The sequence below is a fragment of the Microcaecilia unicolor genome, chromosome 1 (genome assembly GCF_901765095.1).
Source record: "Microcaecilia unicolor chromosome 1, aMicUni1.1, whole genome shotgun sequence".
Taxonomy (NCBI): domain Eukaryota; kingdom Metazoa; phylum Chordata; class Amphibia; order Gymnophiona; family Siphonopidae; genus Microcaecilia; species Microcaecilia unicolor.
Genome location: NC_044031.1, coordinates 416,246,646 through 416,262,925, shown reverse-complemented (window position 1 = coordinate 416,262,925; position 16,280 = coordinate 416,246,646). Strand labels below are relative to the sequence as shown.

Below are 16,280 nucleotides of genomic sequence, written 5' to 3'. Positions count from 1 at the left end.
GCTTTGTGAAGTGAACTCACCACCATTGTCGGTCTGAAGAACCTTTGGTTTTCTTTCAAATTTATTGCTCACCATGGCTACGTATTTCTTCAGCATGTCTGTGACTTGACTTTTCTCTTTCAGCAAATAGGCCACACAATATCTAGAGAAATCATCCAAGAATATTAGCACAAATCTGTTATTTCCCAATGATGGGATATTAAACGGTCCACATAAGTCACTGTGTATTAAGTCCAGCACTTTATTACTCCTATTTCCTGTGTATGCAGGAAATGAGGGTCTCACACCTTTTTGAGTAACACAGTCTATGCATTTCTCCATTTTACCAGCATCTGCACTTATCTGAATGCCGGTGGCTAGTTGCTTACTGTAAAGATCCTGGATCACCTTAGAATCACGATGTCCCAGGCGGCGGTGCCAGATTTCCAGACTACATTTACCATCATTCTTCCTTACTTGCGCCATATGTGAGGCTTCACCTGAAATGCTCAGTTTATAAACATCATTATGCATAAAAGCTTCAGCATACACTTCATCATTTTTAGAGATTGTGCACTTACTGTTTTCAAAATGAATCACAAATCCCTTCTTATCTAATGTAGATACACTAAGCATATTGCAAACTGCTTGGGGAATATACAAGACATCACTTACAGGAATTTCTTTAACTTCATTAGACACTTTGCATTTTAAGAATCCAATCCCTTTTGCTTGGATCTTAGCAGTCCCTGCGTTTGCAGTTTTAAGAATACCTTCCTCTGGACACATTTCCTGAAAGAAATTCTTACAATTGGTTAAATGGCATGTGCTCCCTGAATCCAAAATCCAAGTACTTTCATTTGAATTATTATTTACCATAGTCAAAGATTTTTCTGCCATTAGAAAGCCCTTGTGTTTATCTTTGTCCTTCATACATTTCCTGGTTTGAAAATTCTTTAGTTCCATTGGCTTAGGTGAGCTAGAGGGAGTGTTTTGTGTTTCCTTACACCATTTAGATACATGTCCCTCCTTTCCACATGAGTAGCAAATCAGCTTGCCCTTGGGTGGAGTTTTCCCATAGCTCCGCCTTCCTCTGTTCTTTGCCAAGAAATTTGTTTCATTTCTCTCTGACTTGCTTTGAGAACACATCTCCTCAGAATCATTTATTATGCATTCCTGCCTTAGTTTTGATGTTGTCTGTTCAAAAGATTGCCCTTCAATGGCCTCATTTACAGACCTAAAAACATCAAACTTCTTTGATAGTGAGGTAAAAAGAAATGCTCTTTTCAATGCATCACACATGGGAATTCCAGAAAGTTCTAGCTTTTGAAATGAAGACATAAGATGCATAATGTGATCATTACATTTACTTTTATCCCTTAATTTGGTTTCATTCAATTCTGCCAACCAAATTGGTTGCTGCTTTGCATATGTAGTTGCATACATAGTTCTCAGTTTATATAAAATGTCCTTTGGTGTATCTTTTCCCTCCACTAATATGGCTTGTTTCTCTGAGAGAGCTTCCAAAAGCATGCACTTCACATAATAGTTTGCATTGTCCCATTCAGCCATATTTTCAGCTGTTCTGTCTTGGTCTAAGCATATATTTAATCCTTTTGCTCGAAGGAGACATATGAATCTTAGTTCCCACTGCCGATAATTAAACTCAGTTAATTTAGGCACCTTGAGAGAATAGAACAATGGTGAATTTCTTCCCTCAGCCATTTTCTTAGCCTTCTGTCTGCTGTGTGGGGGGGAGAGAGAGACAGACTGAATCTTTCCTTTAAAACTTAAGAGAAAAATGTGGCCTTTTTTTCTGCCTGGTAATATTTCTCTTCTTTTTCAATTCCTGGCCCCTGGGCCCATAACCCTTTTGTTGGATTATTTGTAGTAAATAATTAGCAGATTTTAGTACACACAGCTTCAGCTTTAGAAATGTTAATTTCTTTCTTCATCTCTCTCTCATTCACCCCTGAATAATTCACTGCTGAGTCACTTTAAAGTTGAAGTAACAAAACATCTGTTTACTCACAGTTTGTAGTTAGATTATAATCAGACAGGCTTATATATACATATTACTATACATTTGTATTATCAGCTCCTTCCATGTGCTTAGATGGTAATGGATGCTCACACCACCATAGATCCTCTCAGGTTAGGAGAGATCATGAGCTCCATGTGCTCCATGTGCTCCATGTGCTGCATCTGATCCCCACAGGAAGTTGCATAGCTGTGTGACCTCTCTAAGTAATTCACATCAGAGGTCACAGAGTAATCACAGAGAAATAATAGGTGACAGGCAATGCATGTAAAAATACAATACATTCCAACATTTTCACCCACTTATATTTCTGATCTCTCTGTTAAACTTGATTCGATTGCAAGTTTGCATACTAATAATCATCTCAATTCTGTGACACTCTCATCCTGCTCTGCAATTCCATTAAACTGTTGATAGCACCCTTAGTTTTGATACTAACATTTCCAACCTCATTTAAAAAAAAAATTCTTCATCTTATGACAGCTTTGTTCTGTTTGTCTTCTTCTCGGTAGAACAGTTCTGTGCCTCCTAGCCCACTCCCTTGTTCCTTCCAGATTGGACTAATGTAATTCTATACTTTCAGAATTGAAATCTTCTCAGCTGCGCTGAATGAAGTTAGTTCAAAATACTACTGTAAAGCTTATCTTAGGTAAGAAGATATTTGACTGAATCACTCATTTACTCTATAGTGGACATTGGTTTCTGTCTTATTTATACCCCATTAAAGATTCTATGTTAGCCCACCAAAGTTTCTTGACATGCATTCCTTTATTTCTTGGTAATGTACTTATTCCCTATAACCCTGCCCCTATTCTGCCCAGTTCAACAAAATCTTCTCATTATTTCCTCCTACCATGCAGTAAGTTTGAGACAACCTGTACCTCTTGCTTTAAAGTATTTGCCCCATCACTTTGGAATGGAGACCGCCCTTAAAAAAATTAAACAAGCACTGAAAAAATACTATTTTATGAAAGCATTTCCCATGAATTAGATAACCTGATTAACATTGCATGTAGGTTTCAGCCACTACAGTGCAATTCGCTTAAGTGCAAGGGTCTGGGACCAAAGAAATACAAGCAGTTAACTGCAGCGTGCACTTAACCGTTGTGACCCAAAGAAGCTTGACATCTGATAAACATATGTACAGTACTATTTATTATACGTACAGTATACAGTCTCCGTTAACTGACGTTAGGCTTACTTGAAGTAATCAGTCATAGTCCTCTGTACACTCTTGTGTCTGTGAGTTCTATAGACTACGTCTTCCAGATGGTAAAAACTGTCATAGCACTGACATCCAGTGGCCTCCAGATAGGCCCGCACAGTATTGAGACTCTCCAGCGCTCTTGCAAAAGTGACAGGAGGTTGTTGAATTTCGTCAGCATGTGCCTCGCTGCTCATTTCATCACCAGCTGTTGCCTGCATGTAGGCGCATATCTGGACATCAGTGCTGACGTCAGCTGTTTGTAGATCGTAATCAACAGCTACGTAGTGATGAAACTCCTCTTCAGTAACACCGGCTGGGATGTCAATAGCCTGTTCATCTGACGCGTTTGCAACAGCAGCATATGTTTCGTCCCTCTCCACATCCTTAACAAAGCTTGCCCACTTGTAGCAGTTCACAATGGTTGCCTGTGTAACATGATTCCAGGCTTCTTTCTGCATATGTAGGGAATCCAACAGTGATAGATTACGAGCCAGTACAACAGCACGTTTATCCTTGCCAGTCTGGTCATCCATGACGCTCATCAGATGACATAGCACAAGAGCCCGATAATATATTTTTTTAATTGGCTATTATGCCCTGATCCATAGGTTGGATCAGAGAGGTAGTGTTTGGTGGCAGGAAGACCACCTTGATGTTAGACAGCCTGACATCATCACTGTGTGCAGCACAATTATCACAAAGCAACAAAATCTGACGCTTTTGTGCCCGCATTCTAGTGTCTAACCTCTTTAGCCACTGCTTCCAAATTTCATCAGTCATCCATGAATTTGCGTTAGCCTCGTATGACACAGGAAGTCGTTTAACATTCTTGAAGCAACGGGGCTGTTTGCTCTTTCCAATGACGAGTGGTTCCAACTTCTCACTCCCATCCATATTGCAGCAAAAGAGGATCGTCAGTCAGTCATTCAACGTTTTACTTCCTGTAGTTTCGGCTTGTGAATTCAAGTGTTCCATCAGGAATCGCTCACCAGTACAGACCATTTTCGTCAGCACTGAAAATGTCACGAGGTGCAAACTCGTTCAAGATGGTAGGAAGAACTGAAACAACCCAATTTTCAGCACCAAAGTCATCAGCGTTTTGTTTTTCACCATGCTGTTTCTTGAATTTTATGTTGTTCCTCTCCTTCCATCTTTCCAACCATCTAACAATGGCTTTGAATTCAGTTAGTCCAAGACTTTCAGCTAGCTGATTAGCTTTCTCCATAAGCAGTGGACCACTGACAGGAAACTGTCTGCTTCTGACTTGAGAAAACCACCGAAGAAGAGCATCTTCTACATCCTCAGCTTTTCCCGCCCGTTTATGTTTCCTGTGTGGATTTGTATTGTTTTGCTAGTCTTCCAGAAGCTGATCTTTCTGCTTCAAGGTATGTGAAATTTGACTGGGATTGACACCATATTCTTTAGCAATAGATGCTTGACTTCGTTTGTTTTCTAATTTTTTTAAGAACTTCTATTTGTTCAGCCAGTGTTAAAGTCTTACAGTTGCATGATGATGACGACTCCGACTCCAGTGTAAACTCTAACAACTTTCTTTCACTTATTCTGCCTATGGCAGTTAACCAATGAGATTTCAAATTTATCGCCCCTTTGTCACGTGCCAATCGACTTCCATATTCCGTGCGTGCGCTTATGCAGAGTCTTTCCTGCAGAGGAGCGGTCTTAAACCATGCATATAAGCAAATCTTGCACTTATCAATGGTGCGCTAAGCCGAAGTTTGTCCCCATAGAAACTGATGGCTCGAAAAACGGGACCGAAGTAAGGCATGCAGTTAAACAGAGCATGCGCTTATCCGACATGCGCTTAAATGGAGTGCACTGTATTTGCAGGAATAATTTGGCTTGTTCACCGCAACCCATGCTATTCAATTTAGATAGTAATGAGCTGTTCTGCATGCATTTTCATATTTTGCATCTCATTACTATGTAACCCACAGTACCACATATTAATGTGCATTATGGTAATATATCATATGTTATTGCCCTTCAACATGCATTAAGGGGCAAATAACATGTGTTAGGGCCATAATACACCTTAATAACTACCCCCCCCCCCTTACAGTGCCAAGGCTAGCACATTCAAATCACTAAACCATATCTAAAATGTGTTTTATTACCTTTATTATATTGACAGCTTTGTGTCTGTAATCAGTGTCTCCCACATTTTGCAGAGGCTGAGCTCTTATTTCTGGCTTCAGCATGCACCTCCATTTTCTCCCAAGAGCCTGCAGGGATTGGCTGAATGCTCTTCTGTTCTTGGTAATGGGGGGGCACTCTGTATATGTGTATTTGGGATATGCAGAACCTGGGCTTTTTCATTATTGCTATGGAACCATTAGTCAATTTTAGCAAGTAATTGAAAAGATTCTGGTAGTCAATACCACTGGATCAGGATCATGTTAGTTTTCAGAGGATATTTATATAAAGCTCAGAAAGTGATTGAAGTGTGGACAAGCATTTTTGACTTCTTATCTACACTTTGCGCTGACACTATCCTTTGATCGTGCTTCATGCACTTCCTCCACCCATCTTTGGCTACTGCTTAAGCAATAGTTGTAGTTCACTCAGTATTTGCATGTACAGTAATTTCATGAACTACATGGAAGTCTGGGAATCTTAAAATCTTCACTTCAGCTGGATTCTGTTTAAATAACATGTTGCAAAGATGCTGCATTTTATTTTCAATTTGCATAAATCCGTTTAAAATATGGGTCTCAATTTTTTCATTTTCCTTCAATTAAGAGGGTGTAATCACACAAGTGCATGATGAGGTCATTGACAATAGTACTGGTGATGTATATAGTAACATAGTAAATGACGGCAGATAAAGACCTGTACGGTCCATCTAGTCTTTTCATACTTGTTTTAATGTGTTAAGTGTATCCACTGCATTTATCCAAGCTAATACAGGACCTTTGTCATCTGATGCACCACGTCCATGAAGGTTTCCTGAAAAAAATGAACACAAAAGAATATCTGATTTTTGAAGTTTTTATATTATAATGCAATTCTGTATTCACAAAAGCTAATATTTCACAAACCACAAACTATAATTGTCTACCATAAAACTTCATCTCATTTATTCAAATGTATACTCCACTTTTCTTAGACTGAAATCCAAACCAATGTGGTGGTATACATCATAAACACATAAAGGGTCATTTTCAATATGACATCTAAATCTGATTTTAGACATTTTGCTGAAAATGTCCAAAAATCAAGTAGCGAACATAGCGGTTTTCGAACCAGAAAAATGTTTTTTTGTTTCAAAAATGGCCATTTCCTAAGCGTTATGTAGATGTTTTGTGCTCAGTTCATTTTTCTTTTGTGACTATTAGAAAAAAAAGTCCAAGGGAAAAACACACAAAAACAAGCCTTTGGGACATGGGGAGGGGGGGGGGGGGGGGGTGGGGGGGGCCAGCATGCTGGCCACACAGATGTCCCAGCAGAGCAGTGGGGCACACTAGGGGGCACTGCAGTGGACTTCACATAAAAAGTCCCAGGAACACATCTTATTGTTACCCCCTTATATTGTAAGGGAAGCCTTCCAAAACCCACCAAAAACAATAACCCTTATGGCTGCAGGTGCCACCTATATATGGGTACAGTACGTTTTTGGTGGGTTTTAGATGGCTCACACTTGATAACAGGCTTTCTCCCTCCCCGAAAAAAATTTGGTGCACCTAGAGCATCGCTGCCCTTACCATGCTTAGTAGGAAGGAAACCCGGGGACCCCCCTACCCCATGGCACATTAACCCTTTAACTCTGCTCCCATCCCTACCCATCCCCCCACCCCCTGACACATTCACCCTTTTACTCTGCCCCAAACCCCCCCCCACCCCACTCACCCCTTTTTGTCTTCATCCAAACCCCTTCCCATGGCACACTCACCCTTTTACTCTGCCCCAACCCTCCCACCCCATGGCACACTCACCTCTTTTGTCTGCCTCCAATATCCCTCCCCATGGCACACTCACATTTTAACTCTGCCCCCAAACCCTCCACTCCATAGCAAACTCACCTCCTTTGATGTCTATATACAGTGGTGGAAATAAGTATTTGATCCCTTGCTGATTTTGTAAGTTTGCCCACTGACAAAGACATGAGCAGCCCATAATTGAAGGGTAGGTTATTGGTAACAGTGAGAGATAGCACATCACAAATTAAATCCGGAAAATCACATTGTGGAAAGTATATGAATTTATTTGCATTCTGCAGAGGGAAATAAGTATTTGATCCCCCACCAACCAGTAAGAGATCTGGCCCCTACAGACCAGGTAGATGCTCCAAATCAACTCGTTACCTGCATGACAGACAGCTGTCGGCAATGGTCACCTGTATGAAAGACACCTGTCCACAGACTCAGTGAATCAGTCAGACTCTAACCTCTACAAAATGGCCAAGAGCAAGGAGCTGTCTAAGGATGTCAGGGACAAGATCATACACCTGCACAAGGCTGGAATGGGCTACAAAACCATCAGTAAGACGCTGGGCGAGAAGGAGACAACTGTTGGTGCCATAGTAAGAAAATGGAAAAAGTACAAAATGACTGTCAATCGACAAAGATCTGGGGCTCCACGCAAAATCTCACCTCGTGGGGTATCCTTGATCATGAGGAAGGTTAGAAATCAGCCTACAACTACAAGGGGGGAACTTGTCAATGATCTCAAGGCAGCTGGGACCACTGTCACCACGAAAACCATTGGTAACACATTACGACATAACGGATTGCAATCCTGCAGTGCCCGCAAGGTCCCCCTGCTCCGGAAGGCACATGTGACGGCCCGTCTGAAGTTTGCCAGTGAACACCTGGATGATGCCGAGAGTGATTGGGAGAAGGTGCTGTGGTCAGATGAGACAAAAATTGAGCTCTTTGGCATGAACTCAACTCGCCGTGTTTGGAGGAAGAGAAATGCTGCCTATGACCCAAAGAACACCGTCCCCACTGTCAAGCATGGAGGTGGAAATGTTATGTTTTGGGGGTGTTTCTCTGCTAAGGGCACAGGACTACTTCACCGCATCAATGGGAGAATGGATGGGGCCATGTACCGTACAATTCTGAGTGACAACCTCCTTCCCTCCGCCAGGGCCTTAAAAATGGGTCGTGGCTGGGTCTTCCAGCACGACAATGACCCAAAACATACAGCCAAGGCAACAAAGGAGTGGCTCAGGAAGAAGCACATTAGGGTCATGGAGTGGCCTAGCCAGTCACCAGACCTTAATCCCATTGAAAACTTATGGAGGGAGCTGAAGCTGCGAGTTGCCAAGCGACAGCCCAGAACTCTTAATGATTTAGAGATGATCTGCAAAGAGGAGTGGACCAAAATTCCTCCTGACATGTGTGCAAACCTCATCATCAACTACAGAAGACGTCTGACCGCTGTGCTTGCCAACAAGGGTTTTGCCACCAAGTATTAGGTCTTGTTTGCCAGAGGGATTAAATACTTACAGTGGTGGAAATAAGTATTTGATCCCTTGCTGATTTTGTAAGTTTGCCCACTGACAAAGACATGAGCAGCCCATAATTGAAGGGTAGGTTATTGGTAACAGTGAGAGATAGCACATCACAAATTAAATCCGGAAAATCACATTGTGGAAAGTATATGAATTTATTTGCATTCTGCAGAGGGAAATAAGTATTTGATCCCCCACCAACCAGTAAGAGATCTGGCCCCTACAGACCAGGTAGATGCTCCAAATCAACTCGTTACCTGCATGACAGACAGCTGTCGGCAATGGTCACCTGTATGAAAGCCACCTGTCCACAGACTCAGTGAATCAGTCAGACTCTAACCTCTACAAAATGGCCAAGAGCAAGGAGCTGTCTAAGGATGTCAGGGACAAGATCATACACCTGCACAAGGCTGGAATGGGCTACAAAACCATCAGTAAGACGCTGGGCGAGAAGGAGACAACTGTTGGTGCCATAGTAAGAAAATGGAAGAAGTACAAAATGACTGTCAATCGACAAAGATCTGGGGCTCCACGCAAAATCTCACCTCGTGGGGTATCCTTGATCATGAGGAAGGTTAGAAATCAGCCTACAACTACAAGGGGGGAACTTGTCAATGATCTCAAGGCAGCTGGGACCACTGTCACCACGAAAACCATTGGTAACACATTACGACATAACGGATTGCAATCCTGCAGTGCCCGCAAGGTCCCCCTGCTCCGGAAGGCACATGTGACGGCCCGTCTGAAGTTTGCCAGTGAACACCTGGATGATGCCGAGAGTGATTGGGAGAAGGTGCTGTGGTCAGATGAGACAAAAATTGAGCTCTTTGGCATGAACTCAACTCGCCGTGTTTGGAGGAAGAGAAATGCTGCCTATGATCCAAAGAACACCGTCCCCACTGTCAAGCATGGAGGTGGAAATGTTATGTTTTGGGGGTGTTTCTCTGCTAAGGGCACAGGACTACTTCACCGCATCAATGGGAGAATGGATGGGGCCATGTACCGTACAATTCTGAGTGACAACCTCCTTCCCTCCGCCAGGGCCTTAAAAATGGGTCGTGGCTGGGTCTTCCAGCACGACAATGACCCAAAACATACAGCCAAGGCAACAAAGGAGTGGCTCAGGAAGAAGCACATTAGGGTCATGGAGTGGCCTAGCCAGTCACCAGACCTTAATCCCATTGAAAACTTATGGAGGGAGCTGAAGCTGCGAGTTGCCAAGCGACAGCCCAGAACTCTTAATGATTTAGAGATGATCTGCAAAGAGGAGTGGACCAAAATTCCTCCTGACATGTGTGCAAACCTCATCATCAACTACAGAAGACGTCTGACCGCTGTGCTTGCCAACAAGGGTTTTGCCACCAAGTATTAGGTCTTGTTTGCCAGAGGGATTAAATACTTATTTCCCTCTGCAGAATGCAAATAAATTCATATACTTTCCACAATGTGATTTTCCGGATTTAATTTGTGATGTGCTCTCTCTCACTGTTACCAATAACCTACCCTTCAATTATGGGCTGCTCATGTCTTTGTCAGTGGGCAAACTTACAAAATCAGCAAGGGATCAAATACTTATTTCCACCACTGTATTTCCCTCTGCAGAATGCAAATAAATTCATATACTTTCCACAATGTGATTTTCCGGATTTAATTTGTGATGTGCTATCTCTCACTGTTACCAATAACCTACCCTTCAATTATGGGCTGCTCATGTCTTTGTCAGTGGGCAAACTTACAAAATCAGCAAGGGATCAAATACTTATTTCCACCACTGTATAATGTAGTTTCATGTGGTTGACTTTAGCCCTTCTTCTGAGGAGCCTGATGCAGCCATGTCCCACTCCTGCCATCCCCCATCCTACAAGTCAGCACTTTCTTCTTCATCTGCTCCACCTCCCTTGTTTACTTGTAAAGGCATCTTTTCCCCTCTCCAGAGGTTGCTGCTAGCAGTAGCGTTTCACACACCGCTGCCAGCGCAAGTCTCAAAGACTTCCCACTACCACAGTCAGTTCCTGTAACATAACTTCCTGTTGCTGCAGGGGTTGAACGCGGCAGTGGGAAGGCTTTGTGAGCAGTGCCGGCTGCAGTGTGTGAAACGTTACTGCTAGCGGCGACCTCTAGAGGGGAGAAAGATGCCTTTACAACCAGTGGCGTAGCTACATGGGGCCTGAGGGTGCCTGGGCCCCAGTAGATTCCAGCCTGGACCCCCCTCCCGGCGAACCCGCCCCCGCCTACCTTCACTTTTGCTGGCGGGGGACCCCACTCCCTGCCAGCTGACGTCCTCTCCGTCCTGCTCCTGCTGTTGCATGCATTGCTGACGTCCTGCACGTTGTGCATGCGACGTCAGACTCAGAGAACAGAACTCTGTTCTCTGAGTCTGACGTCCTGCACGTACAACGTGCAGGACGTCAGCAATGCATGCAACAAGAGCAGGAGCAGGACGGAGAGGACGTCGGCTGACGAGGAGTGGGGTCCCCCGCCAGCAAAAGTGAAGGTAGGCGGCGGGGGAGGGTTCGCGGCGGGCAGGGGGGTCGGAAAAGACGTGGGGGGCGGCAATGGCGGCGGGGGGGGGCGGTGCCGGGGGGAGGCCTAAAATGTGCCCCCTCCCCTCGGGCTTTGGACTCCCCTCCCACGGAAGTTTGGCTACGCCCCTGTTTACAACAAGTAAACACGGGAGAGGGGTGAGGGCTTAGCTGCCGGACCACAAGCAGGTGTGAGAGAGGGATTCACTGGCTGGCTATGGCAAGTAGGAAGTGACCCGCTACACAAATGGGATCACAGTTCACGTAAACAGTTGGGTCTAAGCTGGCGCAGGAAGAGGGCATGACCTGCTGTGATCTCTTCTTGCTCCATAAGCTGTGCTGGAGGGCTCAACAACCGGCTCGCAAAATTCATAAAAAATTAACAACTGGCTCTTGTGAGCTGGTGCGAGCCGACTCTAGTATATCACTGGTTATAAGCCTGGGTCCCCTTCTTTACAGTCCACTGCACCGACCACTAGGCTACTCCAGGGACCTGCTTGCTGCTCTAAAGCTGTCATAGAGGCTGCTAAGTACTGTTTCTTTTATATCTTTGGAGGATGGGAGGGGTTTAATGATCACTGCGGGAGTAAGGGGATCATGCCTTAATCTATCCAGTTGTCATCGCATCATTTAGGGCACCTTTTTGTGACAGGCATCATTGAAACAAGTCTAGAGCAAAACGTCTAACTTTTAGCCCTGAACATTTTTGCTTTGTTCCATTATGGCAGAAAAACATCAAGTTTTCAGATTGCCCAAATCCCACTCCGAGCATGACCCCTTGTGATTTGGATGCACTGCAGAGAAAAACATCTCAAATCTGAGTTTTGAAAATTGCAATTTGGACTTTTTCGGAGCAAAATGTCCAAATGCCACTTTATGCAGTTTTGAGACTTTTTTTCTCTCTTAAAATGAGCCCCATAACCTGTAATATCTAACTTGGACATTCCAACTATTACATGTCCATTCAGAGATGCTGCCTAAATGGATCATGCTTCTGAATAAATATATAATTTGAAGCCATCTAAGTTAGATGTTTCAAATTATTGTTCATCACATGGCAGAATACTGATCTCCATGTATCTGTGTCAATCCATTGTCTTGAGATTGTGAGGTAAAGAGTGATTTATAATATTGTATTAGTTAGCATACATTACTATGCAATCTTCAACCAAGGTCAATTTACAATTTCTTAATCTACTCTAGCCCATACTTTATGTGTTAGCAAACCTCAAGCAGTATTGGTGTGGATAAAACAGATCTTAATGAAATGTGGACAATAATTATTTGATCTCTATTGTCTCTCGATGAAGCAAAATAACAATGTCAGGACAAACAGTAAAGTAGAGAAGAGACGAGACAGACCATTAATTTCTGTCAAGGTGTAGGGATCTGTTGTCCAGCCATCTTCCTTTTTGGCAGGCTGCACATCCACATGCCCATAAAAGCATACAGTAGGCTTTTTTGGGTCATCTCCAAGATTTGCCAGAAGGACAGGAGGTAGTGGAACTTGTCTGCCACCAATCATCTGTGGAAGGTAGAAAAAGAAAAGTTTAATAGAAATTAGTTGCTATAACTTGATTAGGGTTTTTTTTAAGTAGCAAAGGAAAACTAAAAGAACTTAAGAAAAGCTATGCTGAATCAGACCAAGGTCCATTGAGCCCAGCATCCTGTGTCTGAGAGTGACCAGTTCAAGTCATAAGCAGATTAATTTCCCCTAGCTCATTTCCAGGGGTAAGCAAAGTCTACCTGGCTAATTATTTTTAATAGACCTTTTTTTTCCAGAAACTTGTCCAAACCTCTTCTGAGCTCTGCTATGTTAGTCACCTTGATCATATCGTCCAGCATCAGTTTCCACAACATAATTATGCACTTTTTAAATTTTGATTGAAAGATTAAACAACAATTTCCTATTTAATCAATCTATGTCACTCATGATTTTATAAACTTCTGTTATATCCCCTCTAAGTCTCCTTCAGGCTTATTTTTGAAAGAGAAGGGCGCCCATCTTTCGACACAAATTGGGAGATTTGCATCCTTCTCCCAGGGTCGCCCAAATCGGCATAATCGAAAGCTGATTTCGGGCACCCTCAACTGCTTTCTTTCGCGGGGACAACCAAAGTTCACGGGGGCGTGTCGGAAGCATAGAGAAGGCGGGACTGGGGCGTGCTTAACACATGGGCGTCCTTGGCCGATAATGGAAAAAAGAAGGGCGTCCCTGACGAGCACTTGGCCGACTTTACTTGGTCCATTTTTTCTTGCGACCAAGCCTCAAAAAGGTGCCCAAACTGACCAGATGACCACCGTAGGGAATCAGGGATGACCTCCCCTTACTCCCCTAGTGGTCACTAACCCCCTCCCACCCTAAAAAAACTTTAAAAATATTTTTGCCAGCCTCAAATGTCATACCCAGGTCCCTGACAGCAGTATGCAGGTCCCTGGAGCAATTTTAGTGGGTGCAGTGCACTTCAGGCAGGCGGACCCAGGCCCATCCCCCCCCCTGTTACACTTGTGGTGGTAAATGAGAGCTCTTCAAAACCCACCAGAAACCCACTGTACCCACATGTAGGTGCCCCACTTCACCCCTTAGGGCTATGGTAGTGTTGTACAGTTATGGGGAGTGGGTTTTGGGGGGCTCAGCACCCAAGGTAAGGGAGCTATGCACCTGGGAGCAATTTTTGAAGTCCACTACAGTGCCCGCTAGGGTGCCCAGTTGGTGTCATGGCATGCCAGTACTGTGTTAAGTTTATTTATTTGTTTACTTTTTTACTGTTATCTGTGTATTGATTTTAAACTTTGTGTGTTTTTAGACCCCTGAAGAAGGCTTTTCAGCCAAAACACGAACCGTGTAGGGTCCCAATAAACTTTGTTTGGAGCTCTTACTCCTGTGTTTTGGCTGGTCACTTGGACTTGTTTTCTTCCACCCTGTCTTTTGTATGTTCTTAAAATAAAAACAGATGATCCAGATTAAGGGGAGGAGTCATGGGGTGGAGGCTACAGATCTCACACAGAGAATGGCAAAGCAAACAGCTTTGCCTTTTGTCTTTAAAGCAAAGAGGAAATTCTGTCCTTAAAAGCAGACAGACCTTTTTTCTTTTTTTTACAGTGCTGTTTAGAAAAAACCCTCTATTGCGGGAGAGGAAGTGACGTCACTATACAAGATGGCAACCTAACTCTTTCGCCCCTCACCCAGACATACAAACAATAGCGTTTCTCCGGTCTTATCTATCCAAATGCACGAATTAAGCGTTGAGGACCTGCTGTTACTCTGTGGCCATGTGTAAGTCGTCCGTGGCAGCAGGGAGAAAGGAGATGGACGGCCTTCAGGACGTTCATCCAGCAAGGCGTGGGCAAGCCATGCGTCGCCGCCGCCATCGCAAGTCTCCCACTCCGATTCAGTGCTGTCCCTGGCAGAATCTAGGCAACCTCCTTCCCAGAAGAAGGGCGTTTCCAGTGAGTTAAAGAAGATTATTTCTTTAAGTCAAGCAGATATAAAGACTTCTAAAGTAGAGAAACTGGATCGCATTGAGACGCTTAGCTCTGACCTTCGGGAATTGGAAGAAAGGGTTGAAGATATTGAGATGAAGTTGGATGACCACACTTGCTACCCATGCGAGTAAACTTAAGGATTTAGGGGCTCATTATGATGACTTTTTGATTAAACTTGACGACCTGGAGAACAGAGGTCATAGGAACAATCTTCGCTTCCGTGGTGTACCGGAAGGTGGGGCGTTGGAGGATGTTCCTGCCATTGTTAGATCGCTCTGTGTCACCCTGTTGGGAGCAGAAACGAGCGCTACTCCGATGGAATTGGAGCGTGCCCACCGTTCTCTAGCTCAGCGAATGGATGCAACTTATTTTTCTTTGTATTGTCTCTCAAAATATGATAAAGACTTCTACAAATTAATAAAAACCCTCTATTGCGATCTCTCTTAAAATGCAGGGAGGCTTAAAAAGGTGTCCTTTTTGATGACCTTTTAAAAAAAAACCCAACAAATGCATACTATCTTTCCTGTGAGAAAAAAGTGAAGAAACAGCTTTAAATGTGCAAGCAGCAGGAAGTGGCTGCAGAGAAAACCAACTCGGCTCTTACAAAAGCAAACCCCCTGGCATTTTTTCTGTCTCACTTCAGCCATTTAGGGCATGATCTTTCTTGAAAACAGGAGAGGGGCCAGCTCTTGCATCCTTTTGAAAGAAAACAAATGCCTATTTTCTTTCCTGTGAGAAAAAAGTGAAGAAACAGCTTTAAAAAGTAAGCATGAGGTATCCTTTTGAAAGAAAACAAAAATATCTTTTACCTTTCCTGTGAGAAAAAAAGGTTAAGGTGCACATGCACGACTAAATTCCACCGAGGCTGTAAGGGGCAGTGTTGGGTTTTTTATGTCACTTCTTGTCACATGACCCCATCCAAGATGGCAGCTAGTAGTGGAAACAGGAAGTGACATCGTGCATACAGTGACCATCATCTTGGAAAAGGGGGTATGGCTATGATGTCACTTCCTGTGTGACATCACAAAAGGGTGGGGTTTGGGGCAGAGTTATGCAAAAGGGTGGGGTTTGTCAGTTTGTCAGACTATACAAATAAAGCAGGGCAGGGGGCATGGCTACACAAAAGGGTTGGGGGCTTGGGCTGGGTCAAGACATCATATCCAGTGACATTATCCAAGGGGTGGGAGTGGGTGTGGCTAGGGAGTGGTTTTGGTAGTGATGTCTTCAAAATTAGGAGTGGCTTGGGCATGTCCTCATCTCTGATTGGCTGAAACACAGAAGTGGGCATGGCACCTGTCAAATTTGATGAAAGCTATGGAGACACACTACCCAAGAATAAGCAAAAGGTTGTCAGATCTGAAGCCTTGTGGCTATTTGGTTACTTACTAGGCAATTCAGTTTACGGTTGCTGGAAACCACAGGATTTCTGTTACAGTGCTGCTGAACATTACTGTTCACATGGCCAACAAAAGAAGCTGGACTGGGGAGCTAGAACTGATTGCTAGCCAAATGTTAAAGTACCTGTATATATTACCAGAATATTGCAAATACTATTCTGTTTAATAGGTTGCT

General features: G+C 43.6%; 1 protein-coding gene across 7 annotated transcripts in view; it reads right to left on the bottom strand.

Annotated features, from left to right (window-relative positions):
- Positions 1–16,280, bottom strand: part of LOC115475709 (beta-Ala-His dipeptidase-like) — a 190,747-nt gene that overhangs the window by 64,674 nt on the left and 109,793 nt on the right. For all 7 annotated transcript variants that reach the window (XM_030211654.1, XM_030211663.1, XM_030211638.1 and 4 more), the window contains 2 exons: positions 12,585–12,747; positions 6,106–6,194 (listed from right to left, as the gene is read on the bottom strand). In XM_030211654.1, the coding sequence (XP_030067514.1) occupies positions 6,106–6,194; positions 12,585–12,747 (252 nt within the window). The remainder of the gene's footprint in view (positions 1–6,105; positions 6,195–12,584; positions 12,748–16,280) is intronic.